Genomic DNA, 24,675 nt, shown 5'->3' on the forward strand with positions numbered 1-24,675 from the left:
GCCCCTACCCCGGGTCCTTGGCTGATGAAATACCTGGAAACCCGGCGGGCAGATGTCCACGAGGGGTACACCCCCTTCCGCGCCCAACCAGGTCTCGGTGATCCCTGCCAGGTCCGCACCCCCCTCTTGAATAAGATCTTGAATGAGGGGGGCCTTATTTACCACGGACCTGGCATTGCATAACATCAGCCGGTGATCCTGGGCCCGAGGTTCTAAGATCCCTGGGGACCGAGTAGAGTCCTGAGGACCGGAGCACCCGCAAGCTTGTAAGCAGCGTGTGCGTGCTCCCAAAACCCGATATGGTCCTCTGCTCCCGCCATATCTGGCTTCCACCAGAAGGACCTGTTCTGTCCCAGCCTACGTGAGTCCTTGTTAAGCTCACAAGGATGAAACCTCTCTTCCGACAAGCAAGGGACCGCAGGAAAGAAGCAATCCCCTTTTATTGTTCACAGACCCAAGTCCAAGGCAAACAAATCACAGTCCACAGAAACTCGATTCCGCAACACGAACGGTTGCCTTCGGCCACCAGCACCTCCCACACCTTCCCTTTTATGATGCAGCCAAGGCGTGGCTTCCTAATACCTTCTCCTTTGCCTTTGGAACTGCCCCATTGCATTCCTCTGTCCTACTCCCTTCTCTTCCCTGCGCAATCGTGCATCCGTGATTTGTCCCAGCTGTTTTTCATCACCGTCCAACTCAGGCTCCCAGCACAGCTGCGTCTCAGCCTGAGCGCGAGTAGAGGGGCCAGGCTCCTTGTCCAACTGTTAAGTCTTGGAGCTCCTCAGAGCCTTCCTCTGACTCTGATGCCACTCCAGGCCCCTCCTCCTCCTCCTCTGATTCCTCCGACTCAGCTGCCGGATCCCACTGGCCGGCGAGGAATCACAACAGGACCTTCTTAGGAGAGGGGACCCCTAACCTCTCCTGCCTCCCCACTCTGGTGGGTCCGATGGATGTAACCTTCGGACGGTTGACAGCAACCTTCTTCTCTTCTCCATCCAGAGTTCCCCGTCGCTCCGGTGGATGTTTCTTTGTGGCTGAAGGAAGAAGTAGAAGGACCTCACGGCGGCGGAAAGGCCAGGCCTCCTGAGGAGATCGGCGCCGGTCTTCACGAGGGTGAATAGCCAGTGTCCTGGAATTGCGGTTGGGCTTAAAAAAGAGGGAGCCTTGATCGTGCACTTTTTTTTGTGTGTGTGTCTTCTTTCCCCACAAGGGCAGTCTCGCTTGGTAGGACACGTCCTGATGACCACTTCTCCCAAATTCATGGACCCGGGAAACGAGCATCCCAGAATCTTGCTTCCTTCTGGACCGTGCCGGAACGACGTCGTCAGGAGGGAAATGGAAGCCGGTACTGATAAAGCTGATATCTCTTTACTGCTTACTTGTTCTTTATTCATTCGATTGTTGTCCCAGCTTGGATATTGGATAAGTCACCTCAAGGCCCAAGATCACTCAGTCGGCTTTCGTGCCTCAGGCGGGACTAGAATTCACTGTCTCCGGGTGACTGGCCCAAAATCACGCCGCTCTTTTTCATGCCTGAGGCGGGACTAGAACTTACTGTCACCTGGTGATTGGCCCAAAGTCACCCAACCGGTTTTCATGCCTGAGGCGGGACTAGAACTTACCGTCACCTGGTGATTGGCCCAAAGTCACAGCTGGCTTTCATGCCTGAGGCAAGACTAGAACTTACTGTCACCTGGTGATTGGCCCAAAGTCACCCAGGTGGCTTTCATGTCTGAGGTGGAACTAGAACTCACAGTCACCTGGTGACTGGCCCAAAATCAGACTTTCATACCTGAGGTAAAACTAGAACTCCTGGTGATTGGCCAAAAGTCACCCAGGTGGCTTTTCAGGCCTGAAGTGGGACTAGAACTCACAGTCACCTGGTGACTGGCCCAAAATCACTCCACTTTTTTTCATGCCTAAGGCAGGACTAGAACTCACGTTCTCCTGATGATTGGCCCAAAGTCACCCAACCGGTTTTCATGCCTGAGGCGGGACTAGAACTCACGGTCTCCTGGTGATTGTCTCTAAGTCACTCAGCTGGCTTTCATGCCTAAGGCAAAACTAGAACTCACCGTCATCTGGTGATTGGCCCAAAGTCACCCAGGTGGCTTTCACGCCTGAGGTGGAACTAGAACTCACCATCCCCTGGTGATTGGCCCAAAGTCACCCAATTGGTTTTCATGACTAAGGTGGGACTAGAACTCACCGTCTCCTGGTGATTGGCCCAAAGTCACCCAATTGGTTTTCATGACTAAGGTGGGACTAGAACTCACTGTCTCCTGGTGATTGGCCCAGAGTCACCCAGCTAGGTTTCATGCCTAAGGCAAGACTAGAACTTACTGTCACCTGGTGATTGGCCCAGAGTCACCCAGGTGGCTTTTCACACCTAAGGCGGAACTAGAACTCACCGTCTCTTGATGTCGTGACCACAACACCAAACTGGCTTTTGTTTGCTACAAATTTTAGTTGAAGATGAATTTTAAACTCCATCATGTCCTTGTTCGCGATTCCTTGTGGTAACTATGATCCTATTTTCTACCGCGGTTTCTCTTTACCATACCCTTCCACCGCTCTCTCCCTTGATACCTTTCCACAGTCTCCTCGATCGAATTCTTCGGGTCGGTTTCCCCCGCGCGGGGGCCTTTCCCTTCTCCGTCTCTCTCCCACCAGCTGGCGAGTTTACCCCAGCTGGTACCCTCTTTGGCCCTGGAATGCCGTAGGCCCCGTCCTTCGGTCCTGCCTTCTGATTGCTGTACCTGCGTGCCTCTTCCGGCCCGTGGGCCTTCCTTGACGCGTTTTCCTCTCTTTCGGTGTCCAGGTTCTTCGGTGGAGTACCTAGACATCCCCTCAGGGATCAAAGAGGAGGTGGAGGAGGTCTCCTTGGGCCCCGTGGAGACCCACAAAGAGCACGTGCCATACGATCCTAGCGAAGGTAAGGACACCTTCCTCTTATTCATACACATTTTATTGGTTTTTTTAAATTTTTACATCAAAGTGCTCAGGAAAACAGCGTGCTGAAAGGGTAATCCATCATAGCAAAACAAGTCATATCTATATCTTATATATAAATAAAAATGTAAATGTTCGTTTGTTCAAAATCTTAAATCTCCAAAAGTTCTTCACCGATTGCTTTGAAATTTTGACACAACGTTGCATTCGAATACGCGCATGTTTTTATATACCTATATTATATAGATGTCACACCTGTGACAGGTAAAAACAGGCTTTTTTTGAAAAACAGCGCCATCTGTTGGACGTAAAAGCAACAGACGCTTTTACCAGACTGAGCCACAGCAACGCGTGGCCGGGTACAGCTAGTATATATAGAAAACTAAAATTAATACCTTAAAAATTCCCCCCTCTATTTCCCTCACATGATATAACAAATGTAGTTTAATCTATTCCTTCTTAAAATTCAATCAATCCACAGAATCATCCCTACTATTACATCTATATGAATCACTCCTGCTTTTAAGCTCCACTAATTTCAATTCACGTATTCCAATTGATCTTAAACAAACCTATTAATAAAACTTTGGGTGTCCCTTCTACAACGCACATAATATTCCAAGAATAACATTCTAATATTGTCACATCTATGCCATCTCTTAATTTAATACATCATTCATTAATGCTCTTTCTTCTCTTATCGTAGATCTCTCTAATTCTTCTGCTATTACAAAATAGTTTTCTGTATAAACAGAGTAAAAAAAACAAAAGAAAAAAAATCATTCCGACCTGTTAAGTAAAATTTAAATCTCAACCAAATTAACTATCGTATCTTAAGACAAACATATTATTACACCAATTAATAATAATAATAGTAAAGTTGGAAGGGACCTTGGAGGTCATCTAGTCCAATTCCCTGCTCAGGCAGGGAACCCTATACCATTTCGGACAAATGGCTGTCCAGTCTTTTTATTATCTTGCTGCTTTCATTTACTCAATTAGATTGTCAAATCAGTCCAAGTCTCTAAAGCCTTTTGGACCCAATAATTAAAATTTTAAATCACATTTTTAAATCTAACTCTGGCTTTTTTTTTACTATACCAAGCTGGTTTCCGTAATGTCATCAAATCTCAGTATTTGAGTACTAATGTTTATCAACAAATCGACCTGATCAAAATTCTCTTCCCCTTCTTCCAATGTCATGTAAGCAATATAGTCCATTTTATTCCATATTATAATTTCAGCTTGGTTATCCAAGTTGTCATAACTTTCAATTGATCGCCGTCCGGCTGTCAATTCCTGTTGATTTTAGCCATGGGAGTACTTCACTTATAATCATTTTTTGACCTTCAAAGTTCTCCACCGTTTGTACATAGACTTGTGAAGTATCCTCCTGCGTAGTAGTTAGTTGATTTATAAAGTAGTCATTTAAAGTTTCAATTTGGGGTCCAGGATTTTTCTAAAATTCAATTGATCGGTGAGTTCTTCCATCTCAAATTGGATACACTGTTGCATATAAGTTGCTTCTTGGCCTGTAGATTGGTCTTTTAACATTTGGGGCTAGGACCCCTTTCCCTTTGAGAGTTATACAGTAGCGGCCCAAATTGTGGAAAACCTTTTGGGAAAAAGCGTACCGTCGAAACACCGCCTCGGGTGAAGTTTCCACCCATTTTTTTTCCTTCTAAACGTCTTTATAACTGTAGCCTTGTTCACCGAATAATGCTGTTTTACGTCGCTTCTGGGCGAACGGTCGACTCTTGTGCACCGTGACTTTAATTTTATTACGTTTTACGAGCTCAAAACACACACACAAAAAACCCCCCAACCAACTTGCTAGCGATCCCATAACACCCCGACCAATGTCCCCCTCTCGGCTTCAATACAGGACATCGATAACGGGATCCTGCCATGATCTGATTGGCTCGTGGCCCAAACAAGACGACACCCGATTGGCTTTCTAAACACTCCCGCTCATTGGCTGCAATCCGACGAAGGAAAGCTACCCGAGATCAACCTAAGCAAGCGGTGCTTCCTTTTTTTTTGGTTATTTGGCTCTAACTTTTTGTAGAATACAGATAATTGAACGAACTATGTTGCATTACGTTCTTGATTCAATTATCTTTCCATTGATATATAATTTTATGGTACTGCTCCCAAAAAATGGGGGGTATTATTAACCATCAAACCTCAAAAATACGGTTTTCCCAAAAGGTTTCCACAATTTGGGCCACTGCTGTATAGCTATAGGAGTCCAACGTTTCCACTACTAATAGCAACAGCACTTACTTACGTATTGCTTCATAGGACTTTAGAGCCCACGCTAAGTGGTTTACGGAGTCAGCGTATCGTCCGCAACGATCCCCCGGTCTTCTTTCAACCTCATTTTAAATGTTTGAAGTCCTGCTAGGCTTCTGGAGGTTAGATTGTCCTTGATTTAGATCATCGTTCTCATCAATAGAAGGCAATATTTGAAGCCCGGGGTTGAACCGTGGGATCTTTGGCGCTCTCTGAACGTAGTAGTTTTCTCGCAGACGTTTCAAGACCCAGCTAGGTAACATCATCGGGCTAAAAGGGAGGAGGAGGAGGATGTGGGATCCGTGGTGCTCTCTGAACTGGGCGGTTCTCTCGCAGACGTTTCAGGACCCAACTAGGTAACATCAGGGCTAGAAGGGAGGAGGAGGAGGATGTGGGATCCTTGGCGCTCTCTGAACACGGTGGTTCTCTCGCAGACATTTCAGGACCCAACTATGGAACATCATCAGGGCTAGAAGGGGGGAGGGTTGCAGAGAGGAGGAGGATTATGGGGTCCTTGGTGGTCTCTGAACTTGGTGGTTTTCTCGCAGACATTTCAGAACCCAACTATGGAACATCATCAGGGCTATTAGGGAGGGGGGAGGAGGGGGAAGACTGTAGGGCCGTTGGTGTCTATGAGCGTGTGGTTTTTCTTACAGACATTTCATGACTCAACTAGGTAACATCAGTGTTGGAGGAGGAGGAGGTGGAGAGGAGGAGGAAAAGGGCTGAGGGGTCCTCGTTGCTCTCTGAGCATGGTTGTTTGCTTGGAGACATTTCATGACCCAACTAGGGAACATCATCAGCGCTAGAAGGAGACGGGTTTGCATGGAAGAGGAGGAGGAAATGCCACTCCTTCCTAGCATTGATGATGTTACCTAGTTGGGCTGAGAAACATCCGCGAGAAAACAACCAAACTCCGAGAACACGAAGGACCCTACGAGTTGTTTATATTAAACCGATGTACGATCCCCGTATCTCTTCCTCTCCATTCTGTACGTTTGGCTCAACATAAGATAAGATAAGATAAGATGATAAGATAAGATGATAAGATAAGATATAAGATAAGATAACCTTTATTGTCATTTTTTTTTACTGTGGGCCCAATGGCACACATCAAAAATGAAATTTAGTTGCCCGCTTTCAAAGTGAAACACATACACGACACACACCTCAAACATACTATGTACAACGTATGTATAGACCCACACCCCTACATATACCTAACAAATAAATATGAAATACTGTCCATCTTGAATATATAACGGAAGGAGGAAGCTTGAGAGTTTGCAAGGTTAATGCTGTAGGGAATGAAACTCTGGCTGAATCTGAATGTTCTGCTACGGATACCACAAAGGTAATGGATACCTCCCGGAAGCTAACAAGGAAAACAGGTCGTGAAGAGGATGTATAGTGTCCCAGACAATCTTGCGGACCCTGCTCAAGCAGCGCTTCTGTGCTATGTCCTGGATGGGAGGGAGGGAACTGCCAATGATCTTTTCTGCCGTCCTCACCACTCTCTGCACCGCCTTCCTGTCCGAAGCAGGGATGCTTCCAAACCAGACTGCGATGCTGTATGACAGGATGCTCTCGATCGTCCCCCTGTAGAAAGTGGTCAGGACAGGGGGAGGAAGGTGTGCTTTTCTCATGCGACGCAGAAAATGCAGGCGCTGCTGTGCCCGCTTCACCAGTTCAATCGCCACGGGGGTCGGTTTTTCAGACATTACACATTTCCCCGAGGCAGTACATTGGAGAGCCCTTATTATATACTAGCTGTACCCGGCCACACGTTGCTGTGGCTCAGTCTGGTAAAAGCGTGTGTTCCTTTTACGTCCAACAGATGGCGCTGTTTTTCAAAAAAAGCCTGTTTTTACCTGTCACAGGTGTGACATCTATATAATATAGTTATATAAAAACACGTGCGTATTCAAATGCAACGTTGTGTCAAAATTTCAAAGCAATCGGTGAAGAACGTTCGGAGATTTAAGATTTTGAACAAACAAACATTTACATTTTTATTTATATAGATTTGATTTTTTTTCTTTTTCTTTTCCTGGATAGACTATCAGACCATCACCATTTCTGAAGAGCATCTCTGTGGGCTTCAGGAAGACCCATGTGCGCAGGACCCGTTGTTCTTCGGGGAAGGCCCCAGCTCCGGTAAGGGGAGACGTTGTGGTGGCGCCGACGTGCCTTTCAAACTCGACGGTAGTTTTATTTGTCGCGGAATTCACTAATTCCGCCTTGATCATGGGATAGGGTAGGACACCAGAAGTCCTGATCAAATCAAGCTGTCGAGGAGCAGTGTTTAGGGAAGGCAGGTCTGCTTCCGGTAATCCTTGAGTTATGAGCACAATTGAGTTCAACATTTCCACTGCTGATAGCCATAACACTTAGACTTATATGAACGAAATTCATATATGAAATTCAAGGGTGAAAAAAGGAAGGTTCTACATTTGGGCAAGACAAACCAAATGTACAGGGGTAGTATAGGGGGGTACCTTGCTCAATAGTAGCAACTGTGAGAGGGATCTCGGAGTCCTAGTGGACCGTCATTTAAATAGGAACCAGCCGTGTGCTGCAGCTGCCAAAAAAGCCAACACAATGCTAGGCTGCATTAACAGAGGGATAGAATCGAGATCACGTGAAGTGTTAATACCACTTTACAAGGCCTTAGTAAGGCCACACTTGGAATACTGCATCCAGTTTTGGTCACCATGATGTAAAAAAGTTGTTGAGACTCTAGAAAGAGTGCAGAGAAGAGCAACAAAGATGATCAGGGGACTGGAGGCTAAAACATACAAGGAACGGTTGATGGAATTGGGTATGTCTAGTTTAATGAAGAGAAGGACCAGGGGGGACACGATAGCGTTCCAGTATCTCAGGGGCTGCCCCAAAGAAGAGGGGGTCAAGCTATTCTCCAAAGTGTCTGAATGCAGGACGAGAAGCAACGGGTGGAAACTCATCAAGGAGAGAAGCAACCTGGAACTAAGGAGAGCTTCCCTGACAGCGAGAACAATTAACCAGTGGAACAACCTGCCTCCAGAAGCGGTGAATGCTCCAACACTGGAAGTTTTTAAGAAGAGTCTGGACAGCCATTTGTCTGAAATGGTCTAGGGTTTCCTGCCTGAGCAGGGGATTGGACTAGATAACCTCCAAGGTCCCTTCCAACTTATTATTATTATTATTATTATTATTAATAATAATAATAATAATAATAATAATAATAATAATAATAATAATAATAATAATAATAATAATAATAATAATAATAATAATAATAATAATAATAATAATATTTATTATATTTACCACTGGGTTGATTGATTCGGTCTTGAATGTGGACTTGGTAACCTCCAACCCAGTGTCCTAACCACAAGAGCCACTGTGTTCCCAATTGGCTCGATGACCCATTTATTTGTTGGCTGAGCAATTCTGGGAGTTGAAGTCCACAGGTCTTAAAAGTTGCCAAGGTTGGACACATGATTTGCATGCTTTTTATCCAGGGAGTAAAATTATTACCAAACCAGGACAATATATTTTTACCCTCCTCCCCACCCGAACCATGAAGTTAAATTGTTCTCAACCAATTAAACTATTTTTTTAAAAAATTATCTCTCTTATTTCTCTCTCTCTCTCTCTCTCTCTCTCTCTCTCTCCCTACAGTATTTTGCAACGGGCTCTTATTCTCGCTGGCCATGTCCTCAAAGGGGAAGAGAAAGGGCCACGGTTCGTCGGAGGAGCGGAGCAAGAAGCAGCGGAAGGCTATCAGCCTGAATTTGAAGATGAAGATCATCAAAGCCTACGACGCTGGGAAGAAGGTGAACATCATCGCTCAAGAAGAAGGCCTGGCCCATTCCACCATCTCCACCATTTTGAAGAACAAGGAGAGGATCCGAGAGGCCATGAAAGGCTCCCCGGGGACGAAAGCCATCATCACCCGGCAACGCAAGGGCCTCATCCACGAAACGGAGAAACTCCTGATGCTCTGGATTGAGGATCAGATCCAAAAGCGAATTCCCATCAGCCTCCCGCTCATTCAGGCCAAGGCGCGCAGCCTTTTCGCCACCCTGAAGGAGCGAGCTGGCGAGGAGTGCACCGAAACGTTCACGGCAAGCCGCGGCTGGTTCATGCGCTTCCAGCGAAGATTTAATTACCACACCGCGCACCCGCCGGGGGAAGCGGCTGGGGCCGACGAAATGGCAGCCCAACGCTTCCTGGATGACCTGGACGATCTCATCGCCGACGGGAACTATTTGCCCGAACAGATATTCAACGTGGACAAAACCCGGTTATTCTGGAAAAAAATGCCCGAACGGACTTACCTTCACCAAGAGGCCCAAGCTATGCCTGGATACAAAGCTTTTAAGGACCGAATCACCTTGCTGTTGGGTGGAAATGTCGCCGGATTTAAGCTGAAGCCGTTCCTGATCCACAAATCGGAGGATCCCCCCACGGGCGAAAACATTGGCCAAGAGACGTTGCCCGTTTATTACCAAACTGATCAGAAGGCTTGGATGACCCAAGTCTTCTTCGAGGATTGGTTTGTCAATTGCTTCGTCCCGCAAGTGCAGGAGTATTGTTTTCAAAACAGAATCCCTTTTAGAATCCTCCTGCTCCTCAACAACGCCCCTGGATATCCCCCGCACCTGGATGATGTCCATTCAGACGTGAAGGTCGTTTACCTACCCAAAAACACCAGCCCTTTCCTCCAGCCCATGGATCAGGGAGCCGTCTCCATCTTCAAAGCATGCTATTTACGGGCCACGCTGGCCTCGGCCGTCGCCGCAACCGAGGACAGCAGGCTGACTTTGCGCGACTTTTGGGAAGCCTACGACATCGGCCACTGCATTGAAAACATTGCGACGGCGTGGAAGGAGGTCAGCCTGAAATGCACGCAAGGCATTTGGGAACGCTGCCTGAAACGCTTTGCTCTCCTTGTCCGTAATTTCGAAGGCTTCGACCCGAACGAGGATCTGGAGGAAATCAGCCGCAACATTTTGACGCTCCACCGCGCCGTCGGTTTAGAGGTGGATGCAGAAGATGTGAAAAAATGGATCGCCTACCCCGAGGGAGAGCTTTCCAACGAAGAATTGATCGAGCTGAAAGAAGAATTGGAGGCCCAAGGCATGGCGGACGAGGATGAAGATATCAAATACTAGACTTGAGCCCGGGACGTCCAGTGTGAAAATATTCGACAGGTGTTTTTCTCAAGACGTTCACGAAACGTTAAATGAAAATTAGGAAGTACGGATCCAAACATAGAATGTTTTTTGGAAAGTTACATTGGGAGCCCCGGAAATTCAGTGTGAAAATATTCGACAGGTGTTTTTCTCAAGACGTTAACGAAACGTTAAATGAAAATTAGGAAGTATGGATCCAAATGTAGAACGTTTTTTTGGAAAGTTACATTGGGAGCCCCGGAAATTCAGTGTGAAAATATTCGAGAGGTGTTTTTCTCAAGACGTTCACGAAACAAATGAAAATTCGGAAGTACGGATCCAAACGTAGAATGTTTTTGGAAAGTTATATTGGGAGCCCAGGACGTTCAACGTGAAAATATCGACCGGTGCTTTTCTTGGAACGTTAACAAAACATTAACGAAAATTAGGAAGTTTTTGGAAAGCTACATCGGGAAATGCATGTGTCCTAGTAAAATAGATGAAGGAAAAAAAATGTGCAAAGAAAACTTAGTGAATTCTTTTAAGAAGTTATTTCTTGCTCACCTCCCGTTTCCTCCCCATCCTGAAAAAAAGAGCAGATCCCCGAGGACGCAGGTTCACCAGCCTGCTAGGCCCCCCCGCCAGTATCCGACATTTCGGAAACCACGGCAAAAGACTAATCAATCTCTGGAAGGGGATTTCTGTGGATGTTTACAGGTACAGTACTGTAATTGTAAACGCTGATTTTGTATTCTTTTATTTTTGTACTGTAACACGAGACGACGGCGCATAACAACAACAATAATAATAATAATTACACGTTCGATCAGAGACATTTTAAAGTATTGGAAATGAAGTTCCGTTCGTTGGAGGATGAAATTGACTTCTTTAGAAATAAAGATGTTTTAAGATATTCAAAAACATAGCCTGGTTCATTGAAGGAGAAAAGAAATTGCCTTACGAACGGAAGGAGTAAAAATTGTGAGTGAAAATTGCACACGAATGGGAAAAAAATGTAAAATTGTGATTTTTTTCCCTCCCCCCACTTCTGGTCCGCATTACTTAGTGACCAAGTTGTTGGTCCCAATGACGGTCACTAAGCAAAGATTGCTTATCTATTGGTCTGCTGTTAAAATAGTTGTTTTAATAGCCTGCACGTAATTGTGCAAAGATGTCTGGCCAGGAAACCAGGAGACAGTGAGTTCTAGTCCCACCTTAGGCATGAAAGCCGATTGGGTGACTTTGGGCCAATCACCAGGAGACAGTGAGTTCTAGTCCCACCTTAGCCATGAAAGCCGATTGGGTGACTTTGGGCCAATCACCAGGAGACAGTGAGTTCTAGTCCCACCTTAGGCATGAAAGCCGATTGGGTGACTTTGGGCCAATCACCAGGTGACAGAGAGTTCTAGTCCCATCACAGGCATGAAAGCCAGCTGGGTGACTTTGGGCCAATCACCAGGAGACAGTGAGTTCTAGTCCCACCTTAGCTATGAAAGCTGATTGGGTGACTTTGGGCCAATCACCAGGTGACAAGTGAGTTCTAGTTCCGCCTCAGGCGTGAAAACCGGTTGGGTGACTTTGGGCTAATCACCAGGAGATAGTGAGTTCTAGTCCCACCTTAGTCATGAAAGCCGATTGGGTGACTTTGGGCCAATCAGCAGGTGACAGTGAGTTCTAGTCCTTCTTAGGCATGAAAGCCAACTGGGTGACTGAGCCAATCACCAGGAGAGAAGGAATTCTAGTCCCACCTTAGTCATGAACGCCGATTGGGTGACTGGGCTAATCACCAGGAGACGAGTTCTAGTCCCACCTTAGTCATGAAAGCCAATTGGGTGACTTTGGGCCAATCACCAGGTGACAGTGAGTTCTAGTCCTTAGGCATGAAAGCCAACTGGGTGACTGGGCCAATCACCAGGAGACGAGGAGTTCTAGTCCCACCTTAGTTATGAACGCCGATTGGGTGACTGGCCTAATCACCAGGTGACCGTGCGTTCTAGTCCTTAGACGTGAAAACCAGCTGGGTGACTTTGGGCCAATCACCAGGAGACAGTGAGTTCTAGTCCCACCTTAGTCATGAACGCCGATTGGGTGACTGGGCTAATCACCAGGAGACGAGTTCTAGTCCCACCTTAGTCATGAAAGCCAATTGGGTGACTTTGGGCCAATCACCAGGAGACAATTTTAATTAAGTATGTATATATGTTAGTATTTTATTCAATTGTCAGCCGCCCTGAGTCCGTAAGGAGAAGGGCGGGATATAAATGCAATAAATAAATAAATAAATAAATAGTCCCACCTTAGTCATGAAAGCCGATTGGGTGACTTTGGGCCGATTACCAGGAGACAGAGAATTCTAGTGCCGCCTTAAACCATAAAGATGATATGGGTAACTTGGGGCCAATGACCAGGAATGGCGCAAAGTCACCTGGCCAGCTTTCGTGCCTAAGGCGTTACTAGAAATCGCCATCTCCTGGTGACTGACTTTCATGGCTAAGGTGGCACTAGAACTCACCATCTCCTGGTAACTGACCCAAAGTCACCCAGCCGACTTTCACATCTAAGATGGGACTAGAACTCCCAATCTTCTGGTGTCTTAACCACTAAACCAAGTGGTCTCTTCCTCGTTATATTTTCCCCCTTGATTGTAGACAAAGTATATGAGTGTGTGTATGTGTGTTTCTATATATGTGTGGTCCATATATTATTTGGTCCACGCCATGTAAGCAAATCCCTCGTTCGCTACATGGTACCGTTTTGCCGAAAAGTGGAAATGTAAGTGCCAGTTTTCAACAAAACCTTTTGTCGAATGCGGTCGTGTCCGTGGAATGCTGCAAATAGCTGTCAACGCGGCCACGTTGCCGAGGGCGCGTGACCGTGTGACCATGCACAAGTGCTATTGCTGGAACTTTGGATCCGAGTCGCAAGTTCCCTTCTCGAGGAATGTTGTAACTTCAAACGGCTGCTCTGCGACTTGTCGTAAATGGAGGATTAACCTGTATCGGGGCCTTAGGAAGCCGTGCCTCGCTGTTTTGGCCAACAGACATAGAACGGAGCAGGGACAGACTTGCTAGCAATTGGTAAGTTGAGGGTTAGAGTTGCCAGAACGCTCTCCCTCCCCCCTACGTACACCGCTCCACAGTGTCTGCAGTTTTTGGGTGCCTGGGAATGAGGTGAGAACCGGGGCCGATATCCCTTCATGCCAGAGTATGGGATGGACAATCTAGCTTGCTCGTGCGCGGCTTCAGAACCACTTACCACATTATATCCAAAGGGGGGGATATTTATCGTTTATTAATGTCTCTTCGGTGTTTCTTCGCTTTAAAAATCTCAAAGGTGTTTGTAGCAAAAATGCTGGAGATCGTTCGCCCCGGTCTGCCTCCAGAAACCCTCACAAACTTTAAAGATTGCATGGACTTCAACTCCCAGAACCCCCCAGCTTTGTTTTTGATAACACAGGTAGTCCTCGACTTAACGACCACAACCGGGGCCGATATTTCCATTGCTGAGCAAGACAAATATTGAGTTTCGCCCCGTTTTACAATCTTTCTTGCTACAGTAGTTAACGGCAGGGGCCTTCAGACTTGGCCCTTTGATGACTTGTGGACTTCAACTCCCAGAATTCCTCAGCCGGCATGCCCGACTGAGGAATTCTGGGAGTTGGAAGTCCACAAGTCACCAAAGGGCCAAGTTTGAAGACCCCCCCAGGAATCAATGCCGTTGTTAAGTTAGCAACACGGCTGTTGTGAATCTGACTTTTTCTGATTTCTTATTCATTCACTCATTCATTTAATGATTTAGAAAATTTCCCGCCCATCTTGTAACCGACGACTCCGATTTTGCTTGTCAGGAGGTCGCAAAAGGGGGCCCACATGACTCCGGAACACTGCCACCGTCATAAATACGAGTCTGTGGTTGAGCGTCTGAATTCTGATCCCGTGACCACGGGGATGCTGCAACGGTCGTGCGAAAAACAGTCACGAGTCATTTTTTTCAGTAACCGTTGTAATTTCGGACAGTCAGTAAACCACGGGTTGGCAACCCGCAGTTCCGGAGTCGCACATGGCTCTTTGGGCCTTCTCCTGCGGCTCCCAGTCTTCCATTTGCACAGAGACACTTGCACTTCCCTTCTCTCTCTCTCCTTCTCTCTGTGTGTGGGTCTGTGTAAAAAAGAGAGTGGCCTCATGCTGTTCTCCGACAAGCTGACAAACTTATTGGGCGGGGCTCCTGCCTTTGATGCGTCTCCGCAGGAAGGAAGCAGCAGAAAGCAGTAGCTCTCTCTCTCTCTCTCTCACACACACACACACTCACACTGAGTGGGGGAAGAGGACTGGCAGACCAAGGGCAGGAGAGCCAGCCCAATAAAATGTGTGTCAGCTTGTCGGACAACAGCGTGAAGCCAGCTTGCTAGGTTAGCAGAAGATCAGAAAGAGGGGGAGAGGGGGGGAGAGAGGAAAGAGAGAGGGAGAAGAAAAAGGGAGAGAGAGAGAGAGAAAGGGAAAGAGACGGGAGAGGGAGAACTCATGCACAGTAACCTGTATTTCTTTTTAATTAAACACTTCAATCAAGCCTCCTCCTTTCTGACGCGCGCATGAGTTTTGTGGCTCCCAGTATTGTCTTTTCTGTGGAAAACGGGTCCAAGTGGCTCTTTGAGTGTTTAAGGTTGCCCCCCCCCGCACTAAACGGATTACCTGTAGTGCAGTTGGATTTAAGGCAGCGAGAGCCTAGTACGAAAGTGGGTTGGGGGTCTCGGCTTACAAGTGCAGCTTTGACGGGTCCCTTGCCGAACCCTGGGTTTTTTTGGGGTGGGGGAAGGATTTTCAGAACTGGAAAAAATGACGTCACGGCTACATCCTGGTGAGAAAGAACTTGGAAAGACAGGGCAGAACGCGAGATTTTACGTCCCTGTCTGTCGGCGTCTCGCCAACGAAACATACTGAATGGAAAACCACAGCCGGGCCTTTCGGCGAAAGCGTTTTGGCGTAGGGTGGCGCCGGCAGGAAACCGGTAAACCAGGAGCTCGACAACGCAGGTCGGTCGACAGCAGCAAAATAAGGACGGAGTGACCAGAGAGGGTGGAACTGTTCCGAAGTTTGACCGCGGACAGCTACCCTGCGTGGCCGTCCGGAGAAAGAGAGGCAGGCGGCAGGAGACAGTCAATTCCAATTTTCTGGCTGTCTTTCGTGGGGTTGTTTTTGGGTTTTTTTGAGGGGGGGACTGGTTCAGCCCCTGAAAGGTTTGCAGCACCCTCAGTACCCAAACTGTTTTCAAACGCTCCTCTGATCGTCTAGCGAAGGGTGTGGAGGGCAAAGCCAGAAAATCGGAGGCCACCTCGGGGTCAGTGTCTTTCTTCCTCCGCAGGCAAGGAAACCATGGCCTTGGGGTGTAGCTGCACACCCACTCCAGCAGGCTGGCCTCCCGTGCTGGGACCGGGCAACGGGACCAAGAAGGTAAGTGGACACGATCACGTTTTAGTCGCAATTTTTTTTTTTTTGTTGGTTCCGTTGTGTTTCGTTCAGCCAGGACTCGCAGCTCCTCCGACTACAGTGCAGGACGGCGAGAGTCTTTGGGGCAGCCATTTCGATCACAAAGAAATATTTCAGAGAACTGGTGTCTTTTGATGGCTGGGAGCTGGGCTTCTCCACAGGACGAGAGCCTGCCCCACACGGTCCTGATCAGCAAGCAAGAAGGAAACCTCCCCACAGGGAGAGAAGCAGCATCGAAGGCCTCAGCTGACCCGCCAGCGTGCCAATTCTAGCGCAGCGGTTCGTTTGGCGTAGAAGACCACTTCTCGTGGCCCAGCTTCAAGTTCCACTGGGTGGGTTGGCCTCCAAGAGAGGGTCCTTCTCCAAGGGGTTGATGACTGGCAGAGCAGGCCCAGACGGTAGTGGCGGCGGGGGCAGCGGCGGCGGCTCCCTGTGCATGCGCAGATGTTGCTTGAGGGACTGCTTGTACCGGAAGTGCTTGCCGCAGTGTGGGCAGGCGTACGGGTTCTCTCCCGTGTGCATACGCTGGTGTTCCAGCAGGTACTTCCGGCGGGCAAACGTCTTGAGGCATTCGGTGCAACGGTGACGCCTCTCGCCGTTGCCGTGGCCGGCCTGGTGGCTGAGGAAGGCCTGGGCGTGGCTGAAGCTCTGCCCGCACTCCCGACAGGAGTAGAGCTTGGCCCCGGCTTGGTGGACGCTGCTTTGGTGCTTGACCAAGTGGTGGGCCCGCACGAAGCGCTTGTCGCACTGCCCGCAGCGGTATGGCCGCTCTCCGGTGTGGATGCGGTAGTGGTTGGTCAGCTTGGACTTCTCGGCAAAGCGCTTCTCGCACTCGGGACACTGGTAGGGCTTCTCCCCCGTGTGGGTGCGGGTGTGGTCGTCCAGGTGCTGCTTCCGAATGAAGGTCTTGCTGCACTGGGGGCACTGGAAGGGCCGTGGCCGCTCGCGGTGGGTCTTCTGGTGGACCACCAGGCTGGACTTGCGGTTGAAGGCCTTGTGGCACTCCGAGCACTGGTGCGGCCGGTCGGCGTGGACGGCCTGGTGGCGCGTCAGCTGGGCCTGGTGGCTGAAGCCGCAGCCGCACTCGGCGCAGACAAAGGGGCTGTCGCTCTTCTCCACGGCATGCGTTTTCTGGTGGATCAACAGGCTGGTCTTCAGCCGGAAGCTTTTCGGACAGAGGGAACAGGCGTGCGGCCCTCCGGCCGTTTCGGAGACGGGCACGTCGCCGAAGCTGCCGTTGCTCTCCGGGCACAGGTAGGGCTCGGGGATCTGGGAGAGCCCGGATTCGGTCACCGGCCTGACCCCTTCCCCGTACCCTTCCTCTCCTGCGGGGACCCTCGGGGGCGAGGAAAACTCCTCCGGACCCTTGAAGCATCTCAGCTGTCCTTCCTTCAAGCAGGTCGTTGGTGGGGCGGCCTCGGGATCCGGGCAGGTTCTCTCACTGGGGTGGGGTGGCTTTTGGGTAGTGGTAGTAGTAGGAGTAGGAGTAATAGGAGTAGGAGTAGTAAGAGGAGGAGGGACAGGTTGACTCTGCAGGCAGCTTTGCCTCTGGCAGCATCGGGGCGCCTGTAAGACGACGTCGCCGGGAGTTGCCTGGAGCCGGGCGGGAAAGGTCTGTTTCAAACTTTCTTGGAGCTGCTGTTCCTCGGTTTTGACCGGTGTACTCTCCTCTGGAGGGGGGGAAAAGAGAAGCGGGGGGGGGGGGAACAGCCTGAGTTAGAGCTTCTTTGCGGGAAGGGACAGAAACCGGTGCCGTTGCAATCTCTCTCACACACACACACACACACATACCCTTGAAAGAATCCAAATCAAAGGGAATCCTTCAATGGAGAGATTCTGGAGCGGAGGACGACAAATGTCATAGAGGCATGTTGCTCAAGCTCGGGCACGGAAAGGTAGGTGGACCTCGACTCCCAGAAGCCCCCAGCCAGCCCGCTTTGAAGAGAGAGAGAGACTCCCTCCCAGAATCCCCCTGTCCGCAGGCTTTTGAGAGAGAGGGCGTCTGCCTTTTTTTTTTTTTTAGGAAGCTAGCCTTGTGGGCCACACTCACCGTAGCCGAGGGGGGCCGGGATTTCCCTCTCCAGATTCCACTTCCCGGGACCGGCAGATTCCTCCTGCTTGATCCAGGACAAGAGGTCGTCTTTGGAAGCCAACGCTTCGGCTGTTTGGGAAGAGGAAGGATCACAGGGTGGGTCCCGACGGAGGAGAACATGTCTAGCTCGGGGTTCGAAGGAGAGGCCCCCACGGCTCTCTTGAGCTGGGTGGTCTCCCGGCAAGATGTTTCGTGACCCAACTAGGGAATGTCATCAGGGCTGGAAAGAAGGAGAGGAGGGGGAGGACAGAGGGAAAAGGAGGAGGAGGAGGAGGAGGAAGACGACTGTGGGGTCCTTGGCGTTCTCTGAGCTTGGCTGGTTTCCTTGCAGATGTTTCATGACCCGACTAGGGAACATCATCAGTGCTAGAAGGGAGGAGGAGGAGGATTGTGGCGTCCTTGGGGGTCTCTGAGTTTGATAGTTTCCTTGCAGACATTTCACGACCCAACTAAGGAACATCATCAGTGCTAGAAGGGAGTGGGGTATGTGGAGAGGAGGAGGAGGAGGAGGAGGAGGAGGAGGAGCAAGGACTGTGGGGTCCCTGGTGCTCTCTGAACTGGGTGGATTTCTGGAAGACGTTTCGTGACCCAACTAGGGAACATCATCAGTGCTAGAAACAAGAGGAGGGGGAGGAGATAGAGGAGGAGGAGGAGGAGGAACTGTGGGGGTCTTTGCAGACGTTTCATGACCCAACTAGAGAACATCCATCAGTGCTAGAAGGCAGGAGGAGGAGGAGAAGGAGGAGGAGGACAGTGGAGTCCTTGGTGGTCGCCAAGTTTGGTTTTTTTTCTTACAGACGTTTCATGACCCAACTAGGGAATATCATCAGGGCTACAAGGATGATGGAGGAGGAGGAGGAGGAGGAGGAGGAGGAGGAGGAGGAGGAAAGGACTGTGGGGTCCTCGGACTCTCTGAGCTGGGTGGTTTCCTTGCAGACGTCTCATGACCCAACTAGGGAACGTCATCAGTGCTGGAAGGAAGGAAGGAAGGAAGGAAGGAAGGAAGGATTGTGGGGTCCCTGGTGCTCTCTGAGCTGGCTGCACATTACCTAGTTGGGTTGCGAAACGTCTGCAAAGGAAACATCCCCCCAATATCTCCAAGCTCAGAGAGCACCGAGGTCAGTTTCCCAAACGCCGCCGGACAGCCAGAGGCATCCCGGAGGCTGAAGCCTAGCGACGGGTGCGAATCTCACCCCGGGAACGTTTGGGAAAGGAAAAAAAGGACGGCGGTTTCTAGGCCAAGAGACCCAGGCCCGTCTGTACCCCCCCCTCACTTTTTTGAGACCGTCGGGACCTACTAACCTCTCTCTAGGGGACCCCGATAGATGCAAGGTTCCCCCCGTTCTTGGCCCGCAGTGGGAAGGGGAGGGCAGGTCTGCTCCCAGCCCCTCCCGCCTTCTTCCCAAACCCAGCCAGGCAAACCATCCTGATCGGGGGGTCAGACTAGAAGACCTCCGAGGTCCCTTTCGGCCCTAAGAGTCTACGATTCTTGCCTCCCTTGCACCCTTTTCTCGGGGAGGGGGGAAACGGGGCTGGGAAGAACAACCGGAGACGATCACACCGGGATTTGAAAACAAACCCGAGATCGGGAGAGACGATGGCGGGGCGAAATCGCCGCGGTTCCACGCACCTGTCTTGGGCGCCGGGGGGAGCCCCTTCCGCCCCGCCGGGGGCTGGTCCACCACGTGGGGCGCTCCCCCCGGAGCCGCCTGGGGTGGGGGGAGGAGGTCGGCTCGGGCCATGGCAGAGTCTGGAAAAACGGAAAGAAAGAGGAGAGGGTTAGCCGAGACGTTTCAGCAGCCAACTAGGGAACGGCATCAGTGCTAGAAGGGAGGAGGAGAAGGAGGGAGAGAGAGAGAGAGAGAGAGAGAGTAGCCCGAAGTCCCCCAGCTGCCTTTCATGCCTTAAGGCGGGACTAGAACTCACCCTCTCCTGGTGATTGGCCCAAAGTCCCCCAGCTGGCTTTCCTGCCTAAGGCGGGACTAGAACTCCCAGTCTCCTGGTGATTGGCCCAAAGTCACCCAGCTGCCTTTCATGCCTAAGGCGGGACTAGAACTCACCGTCTCCTGGTGATTGGCCCAAAGTCACCCAGCTGGCTTTCCTGCCTAAGGCGGGACTAGAACTCACAGTCTCCTGGTGATTGGCCCAAAGTCCCCCAGCTGGCTTTCCTGCCTAAGGCGGGACTAGAACTCACAATCTCCTGGTGATTGGCCCAAAGTCACCCAGCTGGCTTTCATGCCTAAGGCGGGACTAGAACTCACCGTCTCCTGGTGATTGGCCCAAAATCACCCAGCTGGCTTTCATGCCTAAGGCAGGACTAGAACTCACCACCACCGCAGCGATTCACGTCACCCGCGTGGGAAGGAAAGTCGTAAAAAGGGGGTAAGGTTTACCGAATGACGGTTTTCCTTAGCGACGCAAATTTCGGGCGCCCGGACAATCTATAGTCCGAAGCCGAATTCCCCCAAACTTTTAGTAGTTCGGCGAGGGGAGAGGAGATGGTTCCACCTCTGTGGAACCGGTAGCGGGCTGTGGCTCATAGGTTGTGGAATCCCCCTGACCCGACAGCAAGGATACAAATTCCCCGTCCCCGTAAAGCCAGCCCTTACCCAACGAGACCAGCGGCTTGTAGTTCCCTCTCGTGATGTTCCGGTAAAGCTCCTTCTGCCAGTCCTCCAGTTGGGCCCATTCCAGGCTGGAAAAATTCACGGCCTCCTCTTCGTCAAACGTCACCGGCACCTAAAAGCAGAATCCCAGAATCCCCCAGCCGGCATGTTTTAAGAGGGGTGGACTTCAACTCCCAGAATCCCCCAGTGAGCATGCTTTAAGAGGGGTGGACTTCAACTCCCAGAATCCCCCAGTGAGCATGCTTTAAGAGGGATGGACTTCAATTCCCAGAATCCCCCAGTGAGCATGCTTTAAGAGAGATGGACTTCCACTCCCAGAATCCCCCAGCCAAGATGCTTTAAAAGGGGCAGACGTCAACTCCCAGAATCCCTCAGTGAGCATGCTTTAAGAGGGATGGGCTTCAACTCCCAGAATTCCCCAGCTGGCATGCTTTAAGAGGGGTGGACTTCAACTCCCAGAATCCCGCAGCCGGCATGTTTTAAGAGGGATGGACTTCCACTCCCAGAGTCCCCCAGTGAGCATGCTTTAAGAGGGGAGGACTTCAACTCCCAGAATCCCCCAGTGAGCATGTTTTAAGAGGGGAGGACTTCAACTCCCAGAATCCCCCAGTGAGCATGCCTTATGAGGGAGGACTTCCACTCCCAGAATCCCCCAGCCGGCATGCTTTAAGAGGGGAGGACTTCCACTCCCAGAATCCCTCACCCAGCCACGTAGGCTGAGGAATTCTGGGAGTTGAAGTCCAGAAGTCTTAAAAAGCTGCCCCAGGTTGGAGACCCTGCTCTATACAGGACCAAGTAAGCCGCCCGTATCGTACGCGCAGGGTACGACGCTGTGCCCGGCTGGGCCAGGCGCCGGCAGAATTCGCACCCGGCGTTCCTTCTCGTGCCTTTCTTTACCTTGGGGATCTCCCCCCGCGGGCCCAGGGGGAGCCGGAGGATCCAGAAGTTGCGGTTTTTCAGCAGGTTCTCCATGTTCTCCAGGCGCCGCTGGAGCCCCCGGTACTCCTGGATCAGGGCGCCCAGGGCCGCCAGGTGGTTGCCGAGTTCGAGTTCCGTTTTCTCGCACTCGAAAACCTTCTTCTCGGCGGTGGCCATCCGGCCTTCCAGGTTGAGCAGCCGGGCGGCCGAGGTGTCCACCTTCCGCTCGACCGCTTGGATGGCGGCCACCACCGTCCAGAGGGAGATCTCGGCCGCCGGGTAGATCTCCCGCTCGGCCGATTGGTCGAAAAGGGCGGGAGGCTGGAAGGGCGGGAGGTGCTGGGGCTCCGCCTCCCATTCCCATGCCTGGAGGGAGGAAAAACGGGGTGGGGGTGAGATTAGAACTCGGCACCCGCGCTCGGCGAACACGCGGCGAAGGGTCGGTTGGGGGGGGAACATGCGTATGGGGAGTCCTCGACTTACAGCGGTTCGTTTAGTGATCAAAATTCAGGCCACTGGCTCAGTCCTCGACTTACGACGGTTCGTTTAACGACGGTTGGACATTACGAGAAAACCCCAAATTAAGAACCGTTTTTCCGCACTTACGGCCAGTCAAAATTCAGGCCACTGGCTCAGAGAGGTGGTCCTCGTCTTACGACGATTCACTTAGTGACAGTTTGAGGTTACAAGAAAAAAAAACGATGTAGGATCGTTTTTTCACACTTACGACCGTGGTCAGCCGATCAAAATTCAGGCCACCAGCTCATAGAGGTGGTCCTTGTCTTACGATGGTTCATTTAGTGACGGTTTGAGGTTACAAGAAAAAAAAACGATGTAGGACCGTTTTTTCACACGACCGTGGTCAGCGGATCAAAATTCAGGCCACCAGCTCATAGAGGTGGTCCTCGACCTACGGCGGCTCATTTAGTGATCAAAATTCAGGCCACCAGCTCATACGGATAGTCCTCGACTTGCGACAGTTCGTTTAGCAATGGTTTGAAGTTATGAGAAAAAACCAGATTTAGGACCGTTTTTTCCACACGACGGTGGTCATCCGATCAAAATTCAGGCCACTGGCTCATAGAGGTGGTCCTCGACTTACGGCGGCTCGTTTAGTGATAGTTTGAAGTTACAAGAAAAAAAACACGATGTAGGACCGTTTTTCCGCACTTACGACCGTGGTCAGCTGATCAAAATTCAGGCCACTGGCTCATATAGTCCTCGACTTACGATGGTTCGTTTAGCGACGGTTTGAAGTTACAAGAAAAAAACGATTTAGGACCGTTTTTCCGCACTTACGACCGTGGTCACCCAATCAAAATTCAGACACTTGGCAACTGGGTCCTACGGACAGTCCTCGGCTTGCGACGGTTCGTTTAGTGACTGTTCCAAGTTCCAACGGCCCTGAAAAACGTAACCTAGGACCCGTTTTTCAGACTTAACGACCCTCGCCTCAAAATTCGGGCGCTTGGCAACCGCCTCGTACGTATGACCGTCGCAGCCTCCCGGAGGTCCCGCGATCCCCCCTTCACCGGCCCCTGCCCGATGGGGGCTTTTTCCAGGCCGCCGGGCCGTGCCTTCTGCACATGCTCAGAGGCCCTCTTGCCCCTCTTGTCAAAGGCTGAGCGGACTCTGCACGTGCTCAGGAACCCAAGGCGATCCCTTCCCCAGGAGACCCTCCCCCCCCAAAATTAGGGGCCCTCGGACAGCTCTCCCCCCTCCCAAGATGGATCCTGCCCCCTCCCCAAATGGTGCACTGGAGGGGCAAGAGGGTCCCTGAGCAGGTGCAGAGTGCTAATCCCCGGGGGGGGTCACGTGCAAAGCCCCCCTTTGGGGAGGGGGCAAGCTGGGACCAGCAGGCAGGGATCCACTCCCTCTCCCCCCCCCCACAAAGGCTGAGCAGACTCTGCACGTGCTCAGGAGTCCTCTTGCTCCCGCCCTCCACGCTGTCAAAGGCTTCCTGCCCTCTCCCCCAAACGGGGGCTTTGTGCATCGTGCGTTGGGAGGGGCACGAGGGTCCCTGAGCACGTGCAGAGTGCAGAGCCCCGGGAGGGGGGGCACGCGCAAAGCCCCCCTTTGGGGAGGGGGCAAGGCGGGAGCAGCAGGCAGGGATCCACTCTCCCCCCCCCGCAAAGGCTGAGCAGACTCTGCACGTGCTCAGGAGCCCTCTTGCCCCCGCCCCCAACGCCTTCCGCAGGGGCTGCCATCCTCCCAGGGGACCCCCCCCAAACAGGGACCCTCTGGCAGCCCCTCCCAAGAGGGATCCCGCCTGCTGCCCCCACCCCCCACTGCCCCCTCCCCAAATGGGGGCTAGGGCTGTGCCTTCTGCACATGCTCAGGGGCCCCCCTTGCCCACCCCCTCAATGCTGTCCAGACCCTCTCCCCAAACGGGGGCTTTGTGCATCGCGCGTTGGGAGGGGCCAGAGGGTCCCTGAGCACGTGCAGAGTGCAATAATAACCCTTTGGGGCGTGCAAAGGGGAGGGGGCCAGCAGGGAGCAGGGGGCCGGCATTCCTTCCCCCCCTCCCCTCCCCTCCCCTCCTCCAACCCGCCAATGCTGTCAAGGCTGCACCTGCTCGGGGACCCTCTGCACACGCTCAGGAGCCCTCTTGCCACCACCACCCCTTTCATTGGAGGGGGGGGGTTTCAGGGCTCCCCCAAAGAGGCAGCAGCCCAGCTGGGGCTTCTGGAGCCCCCCCCTGCAAAAGCCAAGCAGGACCCCCCCCTCTTTGGCCCTCCCCTCCTCCCTCCCCCTCCCTCCCTCCCCCGGTGGGGAGGGCACTGCTGACCCTCACCTGGGCAGGCGCCCACTCAGCCATGGCCGATGCAGGCTAGCTTGCAGCTTCCGCGCATGCGCCCGTCTCTCCCCCCTCCCCTTTTCCCGGGCCCGGCTACAGCGCAGGCGGGCAAGCCGAGCTAGGTCGCGCGTGCGCACACCCGCCGAGGCAGCGACCCCTACAGGCGGGAGGGAGCCTGGGCCCAAGGGACGGGCAAGCCGGGCTGGGTCGCGCGTGCGCACAGCCGCCGATGCAAGCGACCCCTGCAGGCGGGAGGAAGGCGAGCTAGGTCGCGCGTGCGCACACCCGCCGAGGCAGCGACCCCTGCAGGCGGGAGGAAGCCTGGGCGCAAGGGACGGGCAAGCCGGGCTAA

At 51.6% G+C, this 24,675-nt stretch overlaps 1 protein-coding gene across 1 annotated transcript; it reads right to left on the bottom strand.

Annotated features, from left to right (window-relative positions):
* Window positions 1–16,207: 16,207 nt before the first annotated feature.
* LOC107293062 (zinc finger protein 398-like) lies at window positions 16,208–23,519 on the bottom strand. Its single transcript, XM_029285306.1, has 6 exons — window positions 23,439–23,519; window positions 21,506–21,892; window positions 20,591–20,720; window positions 17,940–18,050; window positions 16,586–17,559; window positions 16,208–16,414 (listed from the first exon to the last, which is right to left on the bottom strand). Exons 1-6 carry the CDS (start codon window positions 23,517–23,519, stop codon window positions 16,208–16,210), a joined length of 1,890 nt encoding a protein of 629 aa, XP_029141139.1.
* Between the last annotated feature and the right edge of the window lie 1,156 nt (window positions 23,520–24,675).

The sequence above is a fragment of the Protobothrops mucrosquamatus genome, unplaced genomic scaffold (assembly GCF_001527695.2).
Source record: "Protobothrops mucrosquamatus isolate PMUCROS unplaced genomic scaffold, P.Mucros_1.0 scaffold1492, whole genome shotgun sequence".
Lineage (NCBI taxonomy): Eukaryota > Metazoa > Chordata > Lepidosauria > Squamata > Viperidae > Protobothrops > Protobothrops mucrosquamatus.